Source organism: Bison bison, unplaced genomic scaffold (assembly GCF_000754665.1).
Source record: "Bison bison bison isolate TAMUID 2011002044 unplaced genomic scaffold, Bison_UMD1.0 scf7180017864300, whole genome shotgun sequence".
NCBI classification, from domain to species: Eukaryota; Metazoa; Chordata; class Mammalia; order Artiodactyla; family Bovidae; genus Bison; species Bison bison.
Window position 1 is genome coordinate 2,198,447 of NW_011494872.1, and position 18,825 is coordinate 2,217,271.

Sequence of the window (18,825 nt, forward strand, 5' to 3'; positions counted from 1 at the left end):
TGTTGAATATTAAGCAAACTTTTCACTCTCCTCTTTCACTTTCATCAAGAGGCTCTTTAGTTCTTCTTCACTTTCTGCCATAAGGGTGGTGTCATCTGCATATTTGAGATTATTGATATTTCTCCCAGCACTCTTGATTCCAGCTTGTGCTTAATCCAGGCCCATATTTCACATGCTGTACTCTGCACAGAAGTTAAATAAACAGGGTGACAATATATAGCCTTGATGTGCTCCTTTCCCAATTTTGAACCAGTACGTTGTTCCATGTTGATTTCTAACTGTTGCTTCCTGACCTGCATACAAGTTTCTTAGGATGTAGGTAAGGTGGTCTGGTATCCATCTGTTTCAGAATTTTCCACAGTTTGTTGTGATCTACACAGTCAAAGGTTTTAGCTTAGTCAATGAAGCAGAAGTAGATGTTTTTCTATGATGCAGTGGATGTTGGTAATTAACCTCAGGTTCCTCTGCCTTTTCTAAATCCAGCTTGTACATCTGGATGATCTTGGTTCACGTGTTACTCAAGCCTGTAATGAGGCTGCATAACAAATAACTTCCAAGTCTTTGTGGCTACCAAAACATTTTTTATTGTGCACAGGTCTGGAGCAGCTCTGCTTCAGTCTGGGAGGTGGATGCAGGTCTGCTCTACACAAAGTTCATTCCAGGACCAGGTTGAATGAGCAGTGCCAACCTGCAGGGAGGCCTTCCCATGGAGAATTGCATTTGCTGTGTCACAGCACTAATTCTTCCTGTTAGGTACTAACCAGCTCATCAACCAGCCCAGGAGCAAGTTGTTTGTATGGAAGCAACTTAAATGTCCATCGATAAATGAATAGATAAAGAAGATATGTACGCACACACACGTATACACACACACAGATATATACATATATGTACTACTCGGCCATGAAAAAGAAATGAGATGATGCCATTTGTAACATCATGAATAGACCTAGAAATTATCATACTGAGTGAAGTAAATCAGATAGAGAAAGAAAAATACCATATGGTATCACTTATATGTGGAATCTAAAATATGGCACAGATGAACATATCTACAAAACAGAAACAGACTCACAGACATAGAGAAAAAACTTGTGGTTACCAAGTGAGGTGGCAGTGCATGATTGAGAAATTGGGATTAGCAGATGTAAGCTAGTAAATATAGGACAGATAAACAGCCAAGTCCCACTATACAGCACAGGGAAATATATTCAATATCCTGAGATAAAACATAATGGAAAAGAATATGAAAAAGAATATACCTATATCTAAATATTTATGGCTTCCCTGTAGCTAAGACAGTAAAGAATCTGTCTGCAATGCAGGAGAGTTGGGTTTGATTCCTGGCTCAGGAAGACCCCTAGGGGAAGGAAATGGCAACTCACTCTAGTAGTCTTGCCTGGAGAATCCCATGGACAGAGGACCGTCATGAGCTACAGTCCATGGGGTCACAAAGAGTCAGATGTGACTGAGCGATAAATACCACTACTACTATATCTGTATCTTTATAGCTATATATGTAAAACTGAATCATTTTTCTATACAGCAGAAATTAACACATCATAAATCAACTATACTTCAATAAAATGCATTTAAAAATGATAAGCTAGTCACCTGGTCATTCCCATGTCAGTGGCAAAGGGATGTAGATTGTCATCCTGTTATATTGTGAGGGGGTGCAAAACAACATGGCAACAGGTCTGAGTGTGTGATCCTTTCAAAAGGAGTGAGGAATTGGATACATAATCCAGTCTTCAAGGTGGAGGATGAGAACAATAAGTAGAGGAGAGAAAAACTTCCAAGAAGGAAGTTCTCAATAGGCGATGCAGAGGAGGGGTCAATAACTATGCTGAGAAAATGCTGTTGGATGTGTCTGCATTTCAGCAAAGTGGTAGGGGCACAAACCACCCACCACAGGGATAGAATGGCCATATTTACCCAATAAAAATACAGGATGCCAAGTTGATTTTGAATGGCTGATAAAACTAATTTTAAGATGATTTTTAATTACTCATTGTTTATATGAAATTCAAATGAATGTGGATATGTTGTGTTTTGATCTGGAAGCCTTCCACAGGGGTGATGAATAAGCAGTAGGTGAGGTATTGGAGGCAGGACTGAAATGATCATTTTAGGGAGGGATAAAACTGACGGATCTAGGTAGTAGTGAAAGGTTCTCCTGATGATGAAGACCTAATCCAAAATATAAAAGATCATCTCACACACACGTATGGTGTGTGGGTGTGTGTGTGTGTGTGTGTGTGTGTGTGTGCTAATATTTCACATTTTGGAAGATGATGGGAGAAAGGAACAAATTTGAGTAGTAATTGTATACTGTGACCTCAGAGCATCTCTTTGTGGTGATTCAAACAGAACAAAATAGCCAAAACCATGACTTCTAAGACTTTGTCCCAAGATAGGAACTTAGAGTAAACCTGCATGGGACCAACTACTAAAAACGTCATTACATGGTACCCATGATTTGCTCACGTCTGCTTTGTACTCAGATATGAAGACTTGGCATCTCTTGTGCCCTGTTGATAAGTATTGGAGGGGAATTGGGGTGGCAGTACAAGTCAAGTGTGGGGGCTGCAGAGTGGAGGGATGACCTCTGGGAGCTTCTGGGGAGAGGGCACTCTACATCTCAATGATGATCATTGAATATGCTTTGGAAGCAAATAACTTAAGAGAGTGCATGGGATGACTGGGAAGACCCAATAGCTCCATGGGTGGATTCAACCCTAAGATGCAAAATTTTGTGACTGATGAAGAACTGTAAGAACTACAGTTATTACATCGTGTCTGGGGACAGATGGGGAGGGGTACCCAAGACAGTGTTGCCTTGAAAGGATCAGTCTGGGGCTCAAAGACTACTTTGTTCATTCCTTTACCCTTGCCTTGAGTGGAGAGATGAATTTGGGTTGGAGTTCTTCCCCATTTTGTGGACTCGTCGTATGTGAAGGTTGAGCTCAGCTGTGAGCACTGAGGGAAGATGCCAAGTGCTGAGAAGGCAGGCTCTGAAGATAGCGAGACCTTGGTGGGTATTCCAGCTCCATCACTAAACCTGCACTGCAACTTTGACCTGCAGCTTAACTGCTCCATGCTGCAGATCCTTTATGGGATGTAGGAGTCATAAGAGTACTTAACTCACAGGCTATTGGGAAAATTAACTGCAACCCATAGCCCTTTGCATGCAAATCAAGCATGTATCATTGCAATTATTTCTTTAGGTAATGATTACTCTCAGTAGACATGGGGTTCCTTGAAGATAGTATCTGTTTTGCTTTTATATCCCAAGTACTTAATATCTAGTACCCAACAAAGTTCTTAACACTGTTGGTTAAGTAAAATCAGATCACATATTTCAGGCTGAGATTTCCAGAAATTAACTTGTCAGAGTCAGCAAGAAATCCTGAAGATTTAGCAAAATGGTCACCCTTCTAGTTAATTCCGCTCCATCATGCAGGCCCTGAAATCATAACACCATGCAATCCTATATGACTTGAAGATTGATTTCTGCTTCTGTGCCTGTCCAGACAAAGAATTCTTGAACCACATTCAGCTGCATCCTCTTTCAGTGGCCGAAGTGCCCCCTCCCACCCCCAGTGATGTGCTGTAGGGCCATTAGACAGCTGTGCTCTGACAGGTTGTTTTGAAATGAACTGATCAGTTGTTTTTGTCTCCTGTTGACCCAGCCTCACAGATAATTTCATGTCTTGTAGACCAAACAACTGGCTGACTCAGTAGGGTAAAATTCAGTCAACTGTTTAAAACACTCTAAACAACTGATTGTCTCCAATTTGATTTTGATTTAGTTGTGTTTACTTTGATTTACAAAGTTAAAGCCAGTGTGTTCTGTAAAATTTTAAGGGTTCCTAGAAGGTGGACACTAGATCGCAGCAATTATCTTACAGGAATGCAACACGAAATTAATGCTCACCAAGTGTCATGAGGGTGACAGTGATGAAATGTATGGAACTAAGCGTGACTCTGTGGAGCTCCTGGGCACAAAAGCCTTTCTGCATCCCTGGTTAATGGTAGGAAACAGGCTTCATTCAGCCTCCATGACCTTCCCAGAGCTCCAAAGGTCGGGTTCAAACAATTACTAACCAGGGAAGGGAGGGGGTGTGGAGACAAGGGAGGAGCAGTCGAGAAACAATAGTGCAGCTTTGGGGCAGGGTCCTGATTCGGCCTCAAGAGATACACAGAACAGTATCTTTGAGCTGTCTTGCAGATACTGAAACTCCCACCAGGTAGGAGAAGTTAACTTCATGCTGCCCACAGGCACAAAGATATCAGGCCAGTTGGAACCGGAAGGTTGATAGTCCTGACTCCCTCTTCCCTCACCACCAACGAATCAGAACATTGTCCATAAGCTGATCATGCTCTGCTCCTTGAACACTTGAATACTCCTCACTAGCCCCTGCAGGAGGGGACACACAGTTTTGAGTGCATTAGCCCACTGTGTCCCCCTTTGCCCAGTAAAGCAATAAAGATATGTTTTCTTCTTCACCCAAACTCTTGTCTTCAAATTTTAATTCAGTGTTGGTGTACAGAGGCCAGGTTTGGCATCATATATGAACACACTTTTGGGGAAGAAAAGAAAATGTCATAAAGTTGAAGTAATAAAGCCAACAAATTTTATTTAACATACTACTTTTGGAGACTCAGCTATTATCTTTGAAGATATATTTATTCTCAAAGATTCTGTTGGAGATGATATAACATATTGTTTGGTTTAAGTTGATCAACCCTAAGGCAAGTTTCTATGAGTCAGTCGGGGGACCAGAAGGAACCAATGGAAGGAGGAACCAGATGCTTTGGTAACAGGTGCAGGAATTGATATTTTGACATATCACACGCTTGAAATGATTAGGCAGTTGGACAACAGCATACTTAAAGAGCAGCAGAAAAACAATCTTCCATTTGATTCTTACTGAGATTTATTGTTTCCAGTAATGCCACTTTTCAGAAGTAAACTCATGTGCTCACTTAGACAGGCTGACAGAGTAAAAAATTGTATGTGATGCAAAGTACCCTTTGGGCTGGAGATGAAGACACACACCGTGCAGTGACAAGTCAAGTGCCCCCAGCAGATGACAAATCCCACCTCCCTTCCCGCAATCCAGCTCCCCTCTTGCCCAGTGGAACCCACAATGAGTATCTGGCACAACACAGAACACAGATGGCTGTAGACTGACATGAAAAGTAAATTTTATTAAACATGTTTACATACATGAGTTGGAAGTTCATTTAAAAGCACAGGGAAGTGTTAAGACAAGTGGTCAAATAGAAAGATACTACCCAATTAGAATCAGTTGATTGTTGGCCACTAAGACAGAACAGTATCTAGCAGAAGTACACCAATGCTTCAGTCCTTCCTGCTCAGCATGGTGACCCGTGGTCAATCTGTGCCCTGGGAACAATGGGCAGGTCATTCTGGCGTGTGTAAATAATAAATAATTCACTTGGTGCAGGCAGTATGTCTATGGATTAAAACCTATGTGTACACAGTGTCTACATGTGTTACAGCCCCACAGGAGGAATCTACACCAAAATATTTATTAGAAGGAATTTGGTCCATACTACATCACATTTTCCAGAGGGTAAAAAATAAAGTCCATCTACAGACATTTCACCTCAGACTCACAGATGGAGTCTGGCTAAAACTTGCAAAATGTCTATAACAAAAATGGATGGCTTAGATTTCTTGGTTATTTCAGTAGAGTAATTAACAAGCAAACTGTACAAGTACATGCAACATACAAGCTGGCCTATGTGGAACTAACATACATTATTAAATAACCTTTTGTTTCTTTTCTTTTTTCCTTTCTTTTTTTTCATCCTTTTTTTTTTTTTTAATAAAACGTGCATGCAGCTTTGAACAGTTCCAAGTCATGCTGCTCTATTTGTGGAGTCACAAAAGTGGAGGGACTCATAAAAGGAGGGAGAAGGTCTTGATGCACCTGCAGAGTCTGCAGTTGTTAGCACAGATACAGAAGGTCACAAGGGAATTCAAGGCCAAGAAAAACTCAGATGAAGAAAATGCAAATTGAACTGGACTTTGTTTTATTTCCCCCACCCCAAAGTAAGATACTTTGCATTAAAAAAAACAAGCATTGTGCTTGCATCAATTTCAAAGGAATGTAAACTAAAATTTGATAAAAATCATTAGTTTAGTGCAGAATATTTCAAATGAAATTTCCAGTGGAATATTAATAGCCCATACCATGTTCTTGCCAGGACGGGTACTAAGTCTACACTGAGATGTGGCCAAGGAGCCTGGGCATCATTCAAAGTGTCTGAGGCTCAAATCCATTTCTAGTCACCATTTTGGGAAGTCAAACATATGGTTTGTACACATGAGCATATACTTGCTTTTATTTTGGATGTCAGGAAGGAAAAGGCATTACAAGGAGTGTTTCCAAGGTACAACGATGCATTTAGGTTAGTTCCCAGCATTCGCTGCAGACTCAGTTCTGTAAAAGTCTTCCATGCAAAACAATGGAAAACATAAATTAATGATTTAGAACACAGACAGACATGAGCTCCATTCAAAACAGTGATTCTGTGATTATTTGTTTTCAGAAGATCACTTTCATTTTCTGGGTTTCTCATAAGAACTTGAAGAATCATAACGCAAAATTAGTGAGGCCCTCATTGGCCTCACTTTGTCTCATGGTGAACACTCTGCAGAGATGCTACAGAGACTGCTTCAGCCCTTTTTTTTTGGTGCTTTTGGAAAAAGAAAGGAAGGGTCTCTGTAAACATCACGAGCCCTGTCATGACACAGCTGAAAACGAGTAGAAACAACAAATGCAGTGAAAACCGAATTAAATCAAAACAAATCTGAAATCAACTGAAATCAACAAACAACACACAAACAAAACTTAAACACCAGGGAAATAACACTCCTTGTGGTTTGTGCAAAAAACACATGAAATACAGCTTTTCACAAGAGTGACAGTTTCCAGTTGGTTCAGTTTAGTGTGTGCATGTGCGCGCGCGTGTGTAAATTTGCAGTTTCCTTTCTTTCATTTGTTAGAAGCATCAGTGATTCTCTAGCACGTTGACTCTTCCTGTATTTGATAGACTGCCTTGTTCTGTCATGTGAAGCCAGGTTTTAAACAACGATTGGGACATATTATTGAAAAACGACTACAGGCAAAACACAGGTTGATTGTCTGTCTCCAACAATGCTCATGAAATATCTGGTTCAGATTATTATCCTGAAGGTAGAGTCTTAGTGGTGTGAGTTCATTAGGACCGGATGCAGGGGGGCCCAGTGGAACTTTCCAGAGATGACTGGGAAGCCCGGCGGGTCAGAGGGGTGAGCGTGGGGTCGACCAGTGATGACGGTGGGAACAGCTTGTACCAGCCGATGACCATGCTGGAAAGATCGAGTTCCTCCAACAAGATCTGAGCCACCCCCATGAAGCATTTGTGGTCCATTCTGCCATAGTCCCCCCAGACAATCACCTGCAGAAACAGAGAGTGCAGTAAACTTGAGCTCCTCTCCTTCACACACGAAGAGCTGAGAGCAAACTGGTCTGTAAAACTGAGCCAGACAGGGAAGGAGGTGAAGTGAATAAAACTAAGACCAAGGAGACTTAATAATTAAAAATATTCAGGTACCCTGAGACACTTCATCATGATTTTTTGATTTGATGGAATACATACTATATTTTCCTAGTCCATGAGGGGTACTGTCTATATAAACCATGTTAAAAACAAACAGGGAAGCTTATTTACTTATCAATTCAAAACCTTCTTTAGCAACTATTGTCTAGTGAGCAATGGGCAGGACCACAGAGATATACAGATTAAATTTTGTGCAAGCTAGGAGGGCAAGATAACCCAACTTCTGGTACCATGGAGTGTGTGCATGGTGGAATATGCAAAAAGAATGAGAATATTCATTACAGTTCTTTTATATTATAAACTTGTTACTGAAGGGACAGATTGAACAATAATTATAAGCTGGTGCCTTTTGAGGACTTGCCTGACAGTTTTGACTTGATCAGAAGATTAATAAGTCAGTGAACTGACAGAACAATCTGACACCAAAACCAACTCTTGTGGTGTCAGGTAAGATTCCCATTACACTTACTCCAGGCTCTGTAGAGGTTCCCAAATGAACTCACTCACCTGTTTTACAGAGGCAGGGGTGGCAAATCTGTTTTTCAATTTACTGAGTAACCTTGCCAAATCATTTAATGCCTGTATTTCTCAGACATAATCTTTCAAAAGGGGACAATGCAGATAGTGAAATGGTCTATGACTAAGCTGATATTATAGAATGGGTGTAAAACAAGGGCTTTTCAATAAATAATTTCTGGACAAATAATCATAGAAACAGGAAAAATAAAATTGGACCCTACTTCACAACATAAACCAAAATAATAAAACTTTATGAAAATAATATACTTATAACTTTCAGGTTATTTATACCCAATATATTTATAAAGAAGGATAAAAATAAAGAAGGATTATACCTAATAAATAAGGTATAAAGAAGGATTTTTTAAAAACTAAGTCAGAAAAAAAGCATAAACAACATAAAAGTGGTTTTTTAAAAAGTATATTTAAATTGAGAACTTCTGTTCATCAAAAGATGTAAAGAGTTTGGTGAAAGAAAACTCACAGTAGGACTAATGTGTGTGTAATTCATGTAAATAACAAAATACCAGTATCCAGAACAGCTTAAAACAAACAAACAAACAAAACTTCAACAAGCTCAAAAGAGTATCAGGTAAAACGGTTAATTTTTCACACAAGAGAAAACCCAAATGGTCAATTACATATGAACAATTTGTTTAATCTTATTAGTAGCTATAGAAATGCAAATGAAAAGCCAAAAAAAAAAAAGCTGGGGGCAGGGCAGTGGTGGTCAAAATATTTAGAAAAGATAACATGTGGAAGCAGCTAACAGTGAAACGGACACTCAACCAGTCATGAATATTTGCTTCCTTTCCTTTCTTCCTCTTTGCATCATGTCTTGCTCACTAAACTATTACTAACATTGGTTGCCCTAATTATCTATCTATCTATCCATCTACCTGTCTACCCACCCATGCATACATTTTTCTATCCATCTAGTCTATGTATTTATATATCTGTCTATCTACCTATCTCTCCATCCTTCTATCTATCTCGTCTAACCATCTGGTCTACTTATCTAACATCTAGAAGACGAAAGGGGTGCAAAGTAGGGCAAAAGTACAAGGAAAGGATGAGAGAAGGGAGAAAAGGAGAGTGAAAATAAATATCTTGTTCTCCATTGGAACCTAGAGATATTTTACAACCACATATCACTTATATTGTAAATTAATAATTTGGAATTTATTATCTTTCTGTTTGCCCACCTCTTCAATGTTGGTGTAGACAGTAGGCCTGTTACAGTGTAAAAAGACAAACCAGCTAGGACTGACCTGAAGGACTTTACCCTGTGGACTTTCATCAAAAACCAGGGACTGTTGGTACAAAGGGTCAAGGGTCTTCCGTGCAATTCTTGTCTTCTTCTTGGCTATGCAGGCCCCATTCTCCAAAAGATACACTTTGACATAAGGAGCTGAACAAAGGTAACATTAACAGATAACAAGTTAATCCTTCAAATTAAATTGATTTTATTAGCAAATGCTTCCTTAGAGAAGTAGAGATGCTTACTAAAAGCTTTCCATTGATTATTTAAATCATTTGAAGTCTTCAGTGCTCCATGAACGCTACCCCTTAAAACCCATATGTTACTACTAACATAATTTTCCTCATTTCAAGTGTGCAAAGTTATGATAAGATTCTGACTTATTTGGCTTATGGCTGGCAATACAACATAGGCTTATATTTTAAAACTCATTTTCTATCTAAAAGCTTATCCTTGTTACGATTAGAACTGAACTTTTATGCTGCCTTTATACATGGGCAGACAAAAATAATTGACACGAGCTAAGAAGCCATCATAACTAAATTTGTCTTAACACAAGACTTTTCCTAATACTTTCAACAGAGTAATTGTGCAAGGAAAACCCAGATCCACTGTTATACAATCAAAGGACAGATAATGCAACACGGAGCGTGTGCAATTCAAATACAACACGTTTTGAGCTTCTGTCCAAGGAAGACTCTCATATGAACAGTTAATTCTGCGTCTTACCAGGTGTGGATTTGGAGCCGGGTTTCTGCGTGAGGCTTCGTGCTCGAATCACTTCAACTTCTAACTGGCCCTTTTTATCCTCCATTCCTATCTGTATATCACCTGCCAGCAGAAGCAAAATGTGTCAGCTTCTTTGCAGTCGCATTCAGTTAAAAAAAAAAAAAAAGGTCATAACAGACTCCAAATTATGATCCTCATGATCCTCATAAAAAAACTAATACTTAGAGCCCCCAACCCCACTTTTTTTCCCTACATCCAAATCAGGATTTGAATGTTTCTCTTCATTTTTCTGGTACTCATTCAACTTATGAGAGTCTCGTACTAGGTTATAAGTTGCCTAACTGTAACAACACTGAAGTATTTAAGAAATTCTGTACCCTAAGCTTTCTTATCCTTTATGTTGAGTATATGAAATACTTAATAAAAAGTACAATTATCTGCATTTCCATTATTTGGCAAAAATCTCCATTAATATCTTGATAAATACCCTAGCAATTTCACAGTTTGTTAGTTCCTTCCTTCATTCCTATCTTTTTTTCTCTCTCTGGCTATAAGCCTATCTCATCTATCCTCTATTAATCCATCTCTCTCTCTCCATCACTCTATCTATACATCTATCTACCCACCTGCCTCTATCAATTTATCTAACCTCTTTCATGACCATACACCCTCAATTTACTGACCGTATGAACCATGGAATAGGAATGTTATTACCTATTTAACCAGATCCCTGTGGATGGAAATATAGCTTATCTATATTGTTGTCATTAAACAACACTAGAAAGAACAGCTTCATGAAGAATTTTTACACCCATGATCAATTATTTCTTAAACATAAATTCTCAGATTTGTAATCATTAGGTCTAATTGAAGGGACATTCAATAATTTCATGCATACTGCCAACTATCCTTCAGAATGGTACACTGTGATCAGAAAAAAATCTGTCTTCCCATTTCCACAGCCCACTAATAACATTAAGACCAATATGTCTACTTTTTTGCCAGTCTGATGTTCCATAAGTTATAGTTAGTATTTCTTTGGTTATTAGGGAGATTGAACATATTTGCAAATATTTTCAATTTTTATTTCTTCTTTTGCATTCCCTGTTCATGCCCTTTATCCATTTTTAGAAGATGCCAAACTTTTTCTGAATTATATGATACTTTATCCTCCAAAATATTAAATATACTTATTTCTCAGTTGGTTTTAGTTGGTTGAATCATCTTCATTTTCTCAGCTGTGAGAAAGAATTCACTTGTGAATTCTTCTTATTTGCCTCATCTAGTGATCAATGTTGTGGTTCTGGATTGTTCATTAATTTTATAATAATTCTTGTTTTAAACCTTAGCTCCTGGGGACTCTCAGGCTTCTTCCTTTTAATCACATACACAACACAGTTTAAAGAGTCAAACTGTTCTCTAAGCCTTGTTATTAGTATAAAATATTCCTAGTCTCTCTCTCAACTTCTTCCCTTTCAAAAGTCACTGCTTTCAAAATTTGCAATATTTTAACTTTTTATTTTTTTTTTTTTTTACTTTTTGGCATTTGCATCCCTATCTCTAAATATCATATTCATAAGATGCCTTCCTTTTTTCAGTAATAGATATTATTATTCACCTCTACTTTTGCTTTCTCTGTCTTCCTGTCCCCTGTATACACTTGACATTTTCTGTCATGCTGTTCTCCCAATATTAATATTTATATTATGATTATGCAATATTGTAGTTAAGTACAATGGAATATTGTGATTACTTCTCATTTCCTGGACACTCTTCCTTTTCTCTACGCCCACTTAAGTGTGTTTTAAAAAGTACTTGCTTACATTTTTATGTATTTTTATGCTAATTCAACCCCTCACTCTGTCCTGCTTGTCTAGTTCTTCTACGAAATCAAACACACTAGGTTTTCTATAGATTTAGCTTAAGAATCTGACAGGCTGCAATTTGGACAGGTTGCTTTTAAAGCAGTAGCTGTTTTCTTAGATTTTCCTTCACTGCCATTCTGGGCATCCTATCCATTTCTCTCTTGTACAAAAGCATTAATTTACTGAATTTCATGCTCCTCCTTTTTAGTTCACAATTTTTAAGTTCACTTAGTTCATTTTGTTGAAGCACGTCCTCCAACAGGTTTCTGAATGATGCTGAGTATTAGGAAAGTGTTTTGAGGCCCTTTGTGTCTGCACATATGTTAGTTCTAGCCTCAGATTTACTAGATGACTTGGCTGGCTATTGTACTCCATGTTGGAAATAAATTGTTAATCAGAATTTTGAAGACAATGCTCATCTTCTGGATTCCACTATTACTACTGAAGAGTCCAGTGAGAATCAGATTTTTAATAGTTTGGATACAATTATTTTGCATCTTAGGAAAGCTATGGGATTTTCTATCAATATCTGGTACTATAAAATGACATAATATTGTTTTTGTGTTTGAAATATTCTCATGATTTTGCTGACTACTCTGTGGGTCCTTTCAAGCTAGAATCTCATGCCTTTCAGGAAGATATTTATTGCACATGTTACATATAATTTTCTCCATTTATCACCTCTTATAATCTTCATTTATGGTATTTTTGCTAGTAGAAGTTTTTTGATTTATCTGGCTTCGGTTTGGAAATTCTTTCTCACTCCAAGAGTATAGAAACATTAAGTGTTTTCAGGATTTATTAGTGTCTTTCTTCACCTCCTGTGTCTCTTTTACAGTTGACTCCAAAATACTACTTTTTTGAGTTCTGAAGTAGGGAGGCAATTTCATGATTTTTTCTGCATAACAATACACTCACACCAACATTCTTGATCAACTGATCTATTGATTTTTCCATGCTATAAAGTGCTACCCTTCTCCTACATTTGGATATACTGTAGACATTACATTGACAGAATTTCGATAATTCAAAGATATGTGACGAACTTTATTCATTTTCCATTACGTGTCAAGTTGTTGCTGTTGTTTAGTCGTGTTCGACTCTGAGATCCCATGAACTAACTGCAGCACACCAGACTTCCCTGTCCTTCACTATCTCCCTGAGTTTGTTCAAACTCATGTCCATTGAGTCAGTAATGCCATCCAACCATCTCATCCTCTGTCACCCCTTCTCTTGCCCTCAATCCTTCCCAGAATCAGGATCTTTTCCAGTGATCTTTTCAGGATCTTTTCACATCAGATGGCCAATGTATTGGAACTTCAGCTTCAGCACCAGTCCTTCCAATGAATATTCAGGGTTGATTTCCTTTAGGATGGACTGGTTTGATCTCCTAGATATCCAAGGGACTCTCACGAGTCTTCTCCAGCACCACAGTTTGAAGGCATTAATTTTTGGTGCTCAGTTTTCTGGAACTTTTTTACGTTCCAGCTCTCACATTCGTACATGACTACTGGAAAAACCATAGCTTTGACTATACAGACCTTTGTCAGCAAAGTTAGGAAAATGCATTGGAAATATGTATCAAGTTAGAAAAATGCATTAGAACTTAGAATAGTCATTTGAAACCAGCAGCAGTTGAGATAAAGTATTCTTCTCACTTGTATTATCAATGCTATTATGCTACTTTAAATAATCTTGTCAACCATGAAACACTCATTTTCTCTCAGGAAAAATTATTCTTACCCATTGCAGGGGTAGCAAGGGTTTGGCGGCCAACAAGCTGGGCTGGTCCCAATCCATCAAGAAAATCACTGAATTGACTATCTGCGCCTAGTCTCACTCCAGGAAATATTAAACTATTGGCAAAAGGACAAAAACAAAACATTAGATCTCCTAGAACTCTTTTCATTACTTTCCATTAGAATACAGTTCTGAACATGAATCAAACAGTACTTGGGTAACTGGTTTACTTACTGATTCTTTGCATTTCCTCTGAACCAAGCATATGAGGCTCAGTGCTGAACAAGAAAAGATCTACCCTATCAATTTACAGAATATTCAGCAGAGTTCCCTGTGCTACACAGTAGGTACTTGTTGGTTATCCACTTTAAACACAGCAGAGTGTACATGTCGATCCTGAACTCCCAGTATATCCCTCCCTCCCAGTCACCTGAAACTAACACAATATTGTTAATCAACTCTACTCCAATATAAAATAAAAAAGAAGATCTGATGCTGAGGAGGGCTTAATTAAAGTTTTTAATGTAGTAAGTTTGGGGCACATTTTACAAGTCCCTACATAAATGTATGACTAACATAAGATATAAGATGTGATATTTTATGTCATGATCTACTTAAATAGTTGCTCACAAGCATTAAGTAACATTAAAGTGCTAAATTTTAAGAAACATTTAACAATTTCTTAAATAAATATTATTTTGCAATATTCAGTTCAGTTCAGTCACTCAGTCGTGTCTGACTCTTTGCAACCCAATGGACTGCAGCATGCCAGGCCTCCCTATCTATCACCAACTCTCAGAGTTTGCTCAAACTCATGTCCATTGAGTTGGTGATGCCATCCAACCATCTCATCCTCTGTCATTCCCTTCTCCTCCGGCCTTCAATCTACGCAGCATCAGGGTCTTTTCTAAGGAGTCAGTTCTTTGCGTCAGCTGGTCTAAGTATTGGAATGTCAGCTTCAGCATCAGTCCTTCTAATGAATATTCAAGACTGATTTCCATTAGGATTGACTGATTTGATCATCATGCAGTCCAAGGGACTCTCAAGAGTGTTCTCCAACACCACAGTTCAAAAGCATCATTTCTTTGGCACTCAGCTTTCTTTATAGTCTAACTCTCACATCCATACATGACTACTGGAAAAACCATAACTTTGTCTAGACAGACTTTTGTTGGCAAAGTAATGTCTCTGTTTTTTAATATGCTGTCTAGGTTGGTCATAACTTCCCTTCCAAGGAACAAGCGTCTTTTAATTTCATGGCTGCATTCACCATCTGCACTGATTCTGGAGGCCCCCAAAATAAAATCTTTCACTGTTTCCATCGTTTCCCCATCTATTTGCCATGAAGTGATGGGACCAGACGCAATGATCTTTGTTTTCAGTATGTTGAGCTTTAAGCCAACATTTTCACTCTCCTCTTTCACTTTCATCAAGAGGCTCTTTAGTTCCTCTTTGCTTTCTGCCATAAGCGTGGTATCATCTGCATATCTGAGGTTATTGATATTTCCCTGGAAATCTTGATTCCAGCTTGTGCTTCATCCAGCCCAGCATTTCACACGATGTACTCTGCATAGAAGTTAAATAAGCAAGGTCACAATATATAGCCTTTCCCGATTTGGAACCAGTCTGTTGTTCCATGTCCAGTTCTAACTGTTGCTTCCTGACCTGCATAGAGTTTTCTCAGGAGGCAGGTCAGGTGGTCTGGTATTCCCATATTTTTCAGAATTTTCCACAGTTTGTTGTGATCCACACAGCCAAAGACTTTGGCATAGTCAATAAAGCAGAAATACATATTTTTCTGGAACTCTCTTGCTTTTTCGATGATCCAATGGATGTTGGCAATTTGATCTCTGGGTCCTGTGCGTTTTCTAAATCCAGCTTGAACACCTGGAAGTTCACGGTTCATGTTCTGTGGAAGCCTGGCTTGGAGAATTTTGAGCATTACTTTGCTAGCATGTGAGGTGAGCGCAACTGTGTGGTAATTTGAGCATTCTTTGGCATTGCCTTTCTTTGGGATTGGAATGAAAACTGACCTTATCCAGTCCTGTGGCCACTGCTGACTTTTCCAAATTTGCTGGCATACCGAGTGCTGCACTTTCATGGCATCATCTTTTAGGATCTGAAATAGCTCATCTGGAATTCCATCACCTCCACTAGCTTTGTTCACAGTGATGCTTCCTAATGCCCACTTGACTTTGCATTCCAGGACGTGGCTCTAGCTGAGTGATCACAGCATTGTGGTTACCTGGCTCATGAAGATCTTTTTTACAGTTCTGTGTATTTATGCCACCTTTTCTTAATATCTTCTGCTTCTGTTAGGTCCATAGCATTTCTGTCCTTTATTGTGCCCATCTTTGCATGAAATGTTCTCTTGGTATCTCTAATTTGTAATATTGAATAAATATTATTTGAAAACAGATTCTTATTACAAAACAAAATGCTTAATTTTTTCAGTTTTGAATGAATTAACGTCTTGAATACATTTATATGTCATATATGAGATTTGTATTTAAATGCAAATACATTTAATTTAATTTAAATTAAATGCAAAAACATTTGTCTGTTTCTCATCATGCCTGACTGAAGCCCCAGGCTATATCTTTGCCCAGAGCAGGGACTGTGCTCTTGTTACCTGATGTGTCCAGGGTAACAAGAACCAGGCTGTTCACATAGTTAAACTTCAATATGTAATTTTTTGGAATAACAATTTTGTATAAGGGTCGATCTTTTCCAGTGTGGTAGTGAAGCACAGGGAAGCCTGGCATGCTGCTGTCCGTGGGGATGCAAAGAGTTAAACTCGACTGAGCGCCCGAACAACATCAACCATGCGCTTTCATACATATTATTTGTTCATAATCAAAGGGATTCGACAGAGCATCGATTATTATTCTATCCAGAGACCATAAAATAAATCCGTGAGACATTAAGTGGCTTATCCATGGTGGAAGTATTACTAGATTTGTCAATTAAAAAAATTTTATTGGAGTATAGTTGATTTACAATGCTGTGTTAGTTTCTGCTGTAGAGCAAAGTGGATCAGTTATATGTATCTGGAAATAGACATATGTCCACCCTCTTTAATATCCTTTTCCCCATAGGCCATTACAGACAGTTGAGTAGAGTTCCTTGTGCTATACTCTAGGTTCCTATTAGTTATTATCTATCTATCTATATATAGGAGTGTATTTGTTAATTCCAATCTACACTTGTTGATTTTTATATCAGAAAACAGTGTCTCCAGTTTTTTATTTGCTCATTGCTTCATAATACTTCAACAAATATTGGTATTTTGTCAGCAAACTTAACTCCTAAACTTCATGCCTTCTGATTTTTGTTCCTGGCTGTATCTTGCTGGGAGAATGCATACCCATCATTGGATCAAATAAAGGGACTCACTACTTTCAGGAATGGGAAACAATATCATGAACATTAACTTGGCAGAATTTATTTTATTTTCTGAACCAAATTAAAAATGCCAGTAAAATAAAATAAATTATTAATAATGAATGGGTAAAAGATATTTGCATGGTAATACATAATTATAGAAAACTTGTACACGGTAAATCCCCAAGTAACCCATTGCAGGATAATACTTAATTATTTGTAAAATCTATCACCTCAGTAACCTGTCAACTATCAAACTATCAATCAGTAAAACCATTATTTCAGTTTCACCAGAAAAATTCTCAAGCATAAGAAAAATGTAGATTTTGTATAAAAAAATCACACCAAGTGAAAAAAAAACAAAAATCTAGTTATATTTTTCCCCAATTAATCAATTTCAAGATTAATGAAAACGCTTTCATCAGAAAAATAACTAAGTAGGTAGATCCTGGGCATTTTTCCTAAGGTGAAAATGAAATGGTAATGTTTTAAAAATAAGAAAAATAAGTTGCTATTATAAGAATGTTAGACTTCCAACAACTTGAATCCCAAAATAGTTTGGAGAAAAGCAGGAATGTGGACAATTAGCTTCATACTTCTATGTTCTAATTCAGATTTTGGCAACTGGGCCAGATGACGAATTTCCCATGTGAAAGAAGCCAGTAAATGTGGCATTTCTACCATAAGCCTCTGGTCATGGACTTTTCTGAGCCTTTCTGGATAACAAAAAACCAGTTATCCATGTTAAGCCGCCATTTCCTCATCCCTTTGAGAGGTCTGAGTGATCAGGGGCGGAGGTGTGTCTGTGTCTGTATCCTAAAAGGTCAGGCTGTTTAAAGTGGGTGGTTGAACTCCCAGTTGTACAAAGCAACTGCAGGGTAACGGGGGCCTTGTTACCCTCCCTGTGACTCGGGACTCTCGGCTCCAGGCCTCGTGCATGTGCTGATCCACTTACTTTCCCTCGGAGCTGTAGCTGTTGATGCTGCCATCCGTGGACTCCCGGCTTGGCTGCCTCACCATCTTCCTCATCTCAGCTGCCATTCCTGTCTCAGTGCTTCTCTGGATGGTGCTTTTCAACTTCTTGTGGCCTGACTCTGGCAGGAGAGAGTAAAAGCAACTCTAAGTTTCTTTCTTTCTTTTTTTTTTTTTTTTTCAGACAGTTTCCCTGGATATGGACTCTGCAAGTACAATCGTTAATTATGCAATAATTCAAGTTTTACTCACAAAAATAATGTCTAAGAGAATACTCTGATAAATTGATCTCTTTGCTACAGGATGCTCTGGCTAAGGAGGCAGCAGTAGAAGGCAGACCACTGCCCAGTTTCAGAGACCACCTGACTCCCAGTGAGCCAAAATGCATCCCTGTATTGTGGCTGCTCAAGTCGTCAGCTTCAGTGAAAAACTGGATTTTGCACTGAACTGTTCTGTGGAAGCTAACAGGTTTCTTCTAATCTGGAAGGTTCCAACTCCATGGAGACAGATCTGAATGACTGGGAATGTCTACAGAAGAGGCACTTGGAACCCAGCATGGAAAATACCACTGTTTTGGTACAGCCAGCTATCCACAATCCTCATAAAAGGAAAAAAAAAAAAGCAGCATTTTATTCAATGTTTTCTGTAACACTTTAACATACAGGATCTCATCTGAGATAGCACAGAGGTTACCCACATAGGGCTCATTACCGG

At 38.4% G+C, this 18,825-nt stretch overlaps 1 protein-coding gene across 3 annotated transcripts in view; it reads right to left on the reverse strand.

Moving 5' to 3' along the window:
* Positions 1–7,260: 7,260 nt before the first annotated feature.
* The window catches only part of RIMS1 (regulating synaptic membrane exocytosis 1), a 182,409-nt gene continuing 170,844 nt past the window's right edge, over positions 7,261–18,825 (reverse strand). For all 3 annotated transcript variants that reach the window (XM_010851269.1, XM_010851270.1, XM_010851272.1), the window contains 5 exons: positions 18,095–18,233; positions 13,759–13,871; positions 10,151–10,252; positions 9,432–9,571; positions 7,261–7,479 (listed from right to left, as the gene is read on the reverse strand). In XM_010851269.1, coding sequence (XP_010849571.1) covers positions 7,261–7,479; positions 9,432–9,571; positions 10,151–10,252; positions 13,759–13,871; positions 18,095–18,233 — 713 coding nt within the window. The remainder of the gene's footprint in view (positions 7,480–9,431; positions 9,572–10,150; positions 10,253–13,758; positions 13,872–18,094; positions 18,234–18,825) is intronic.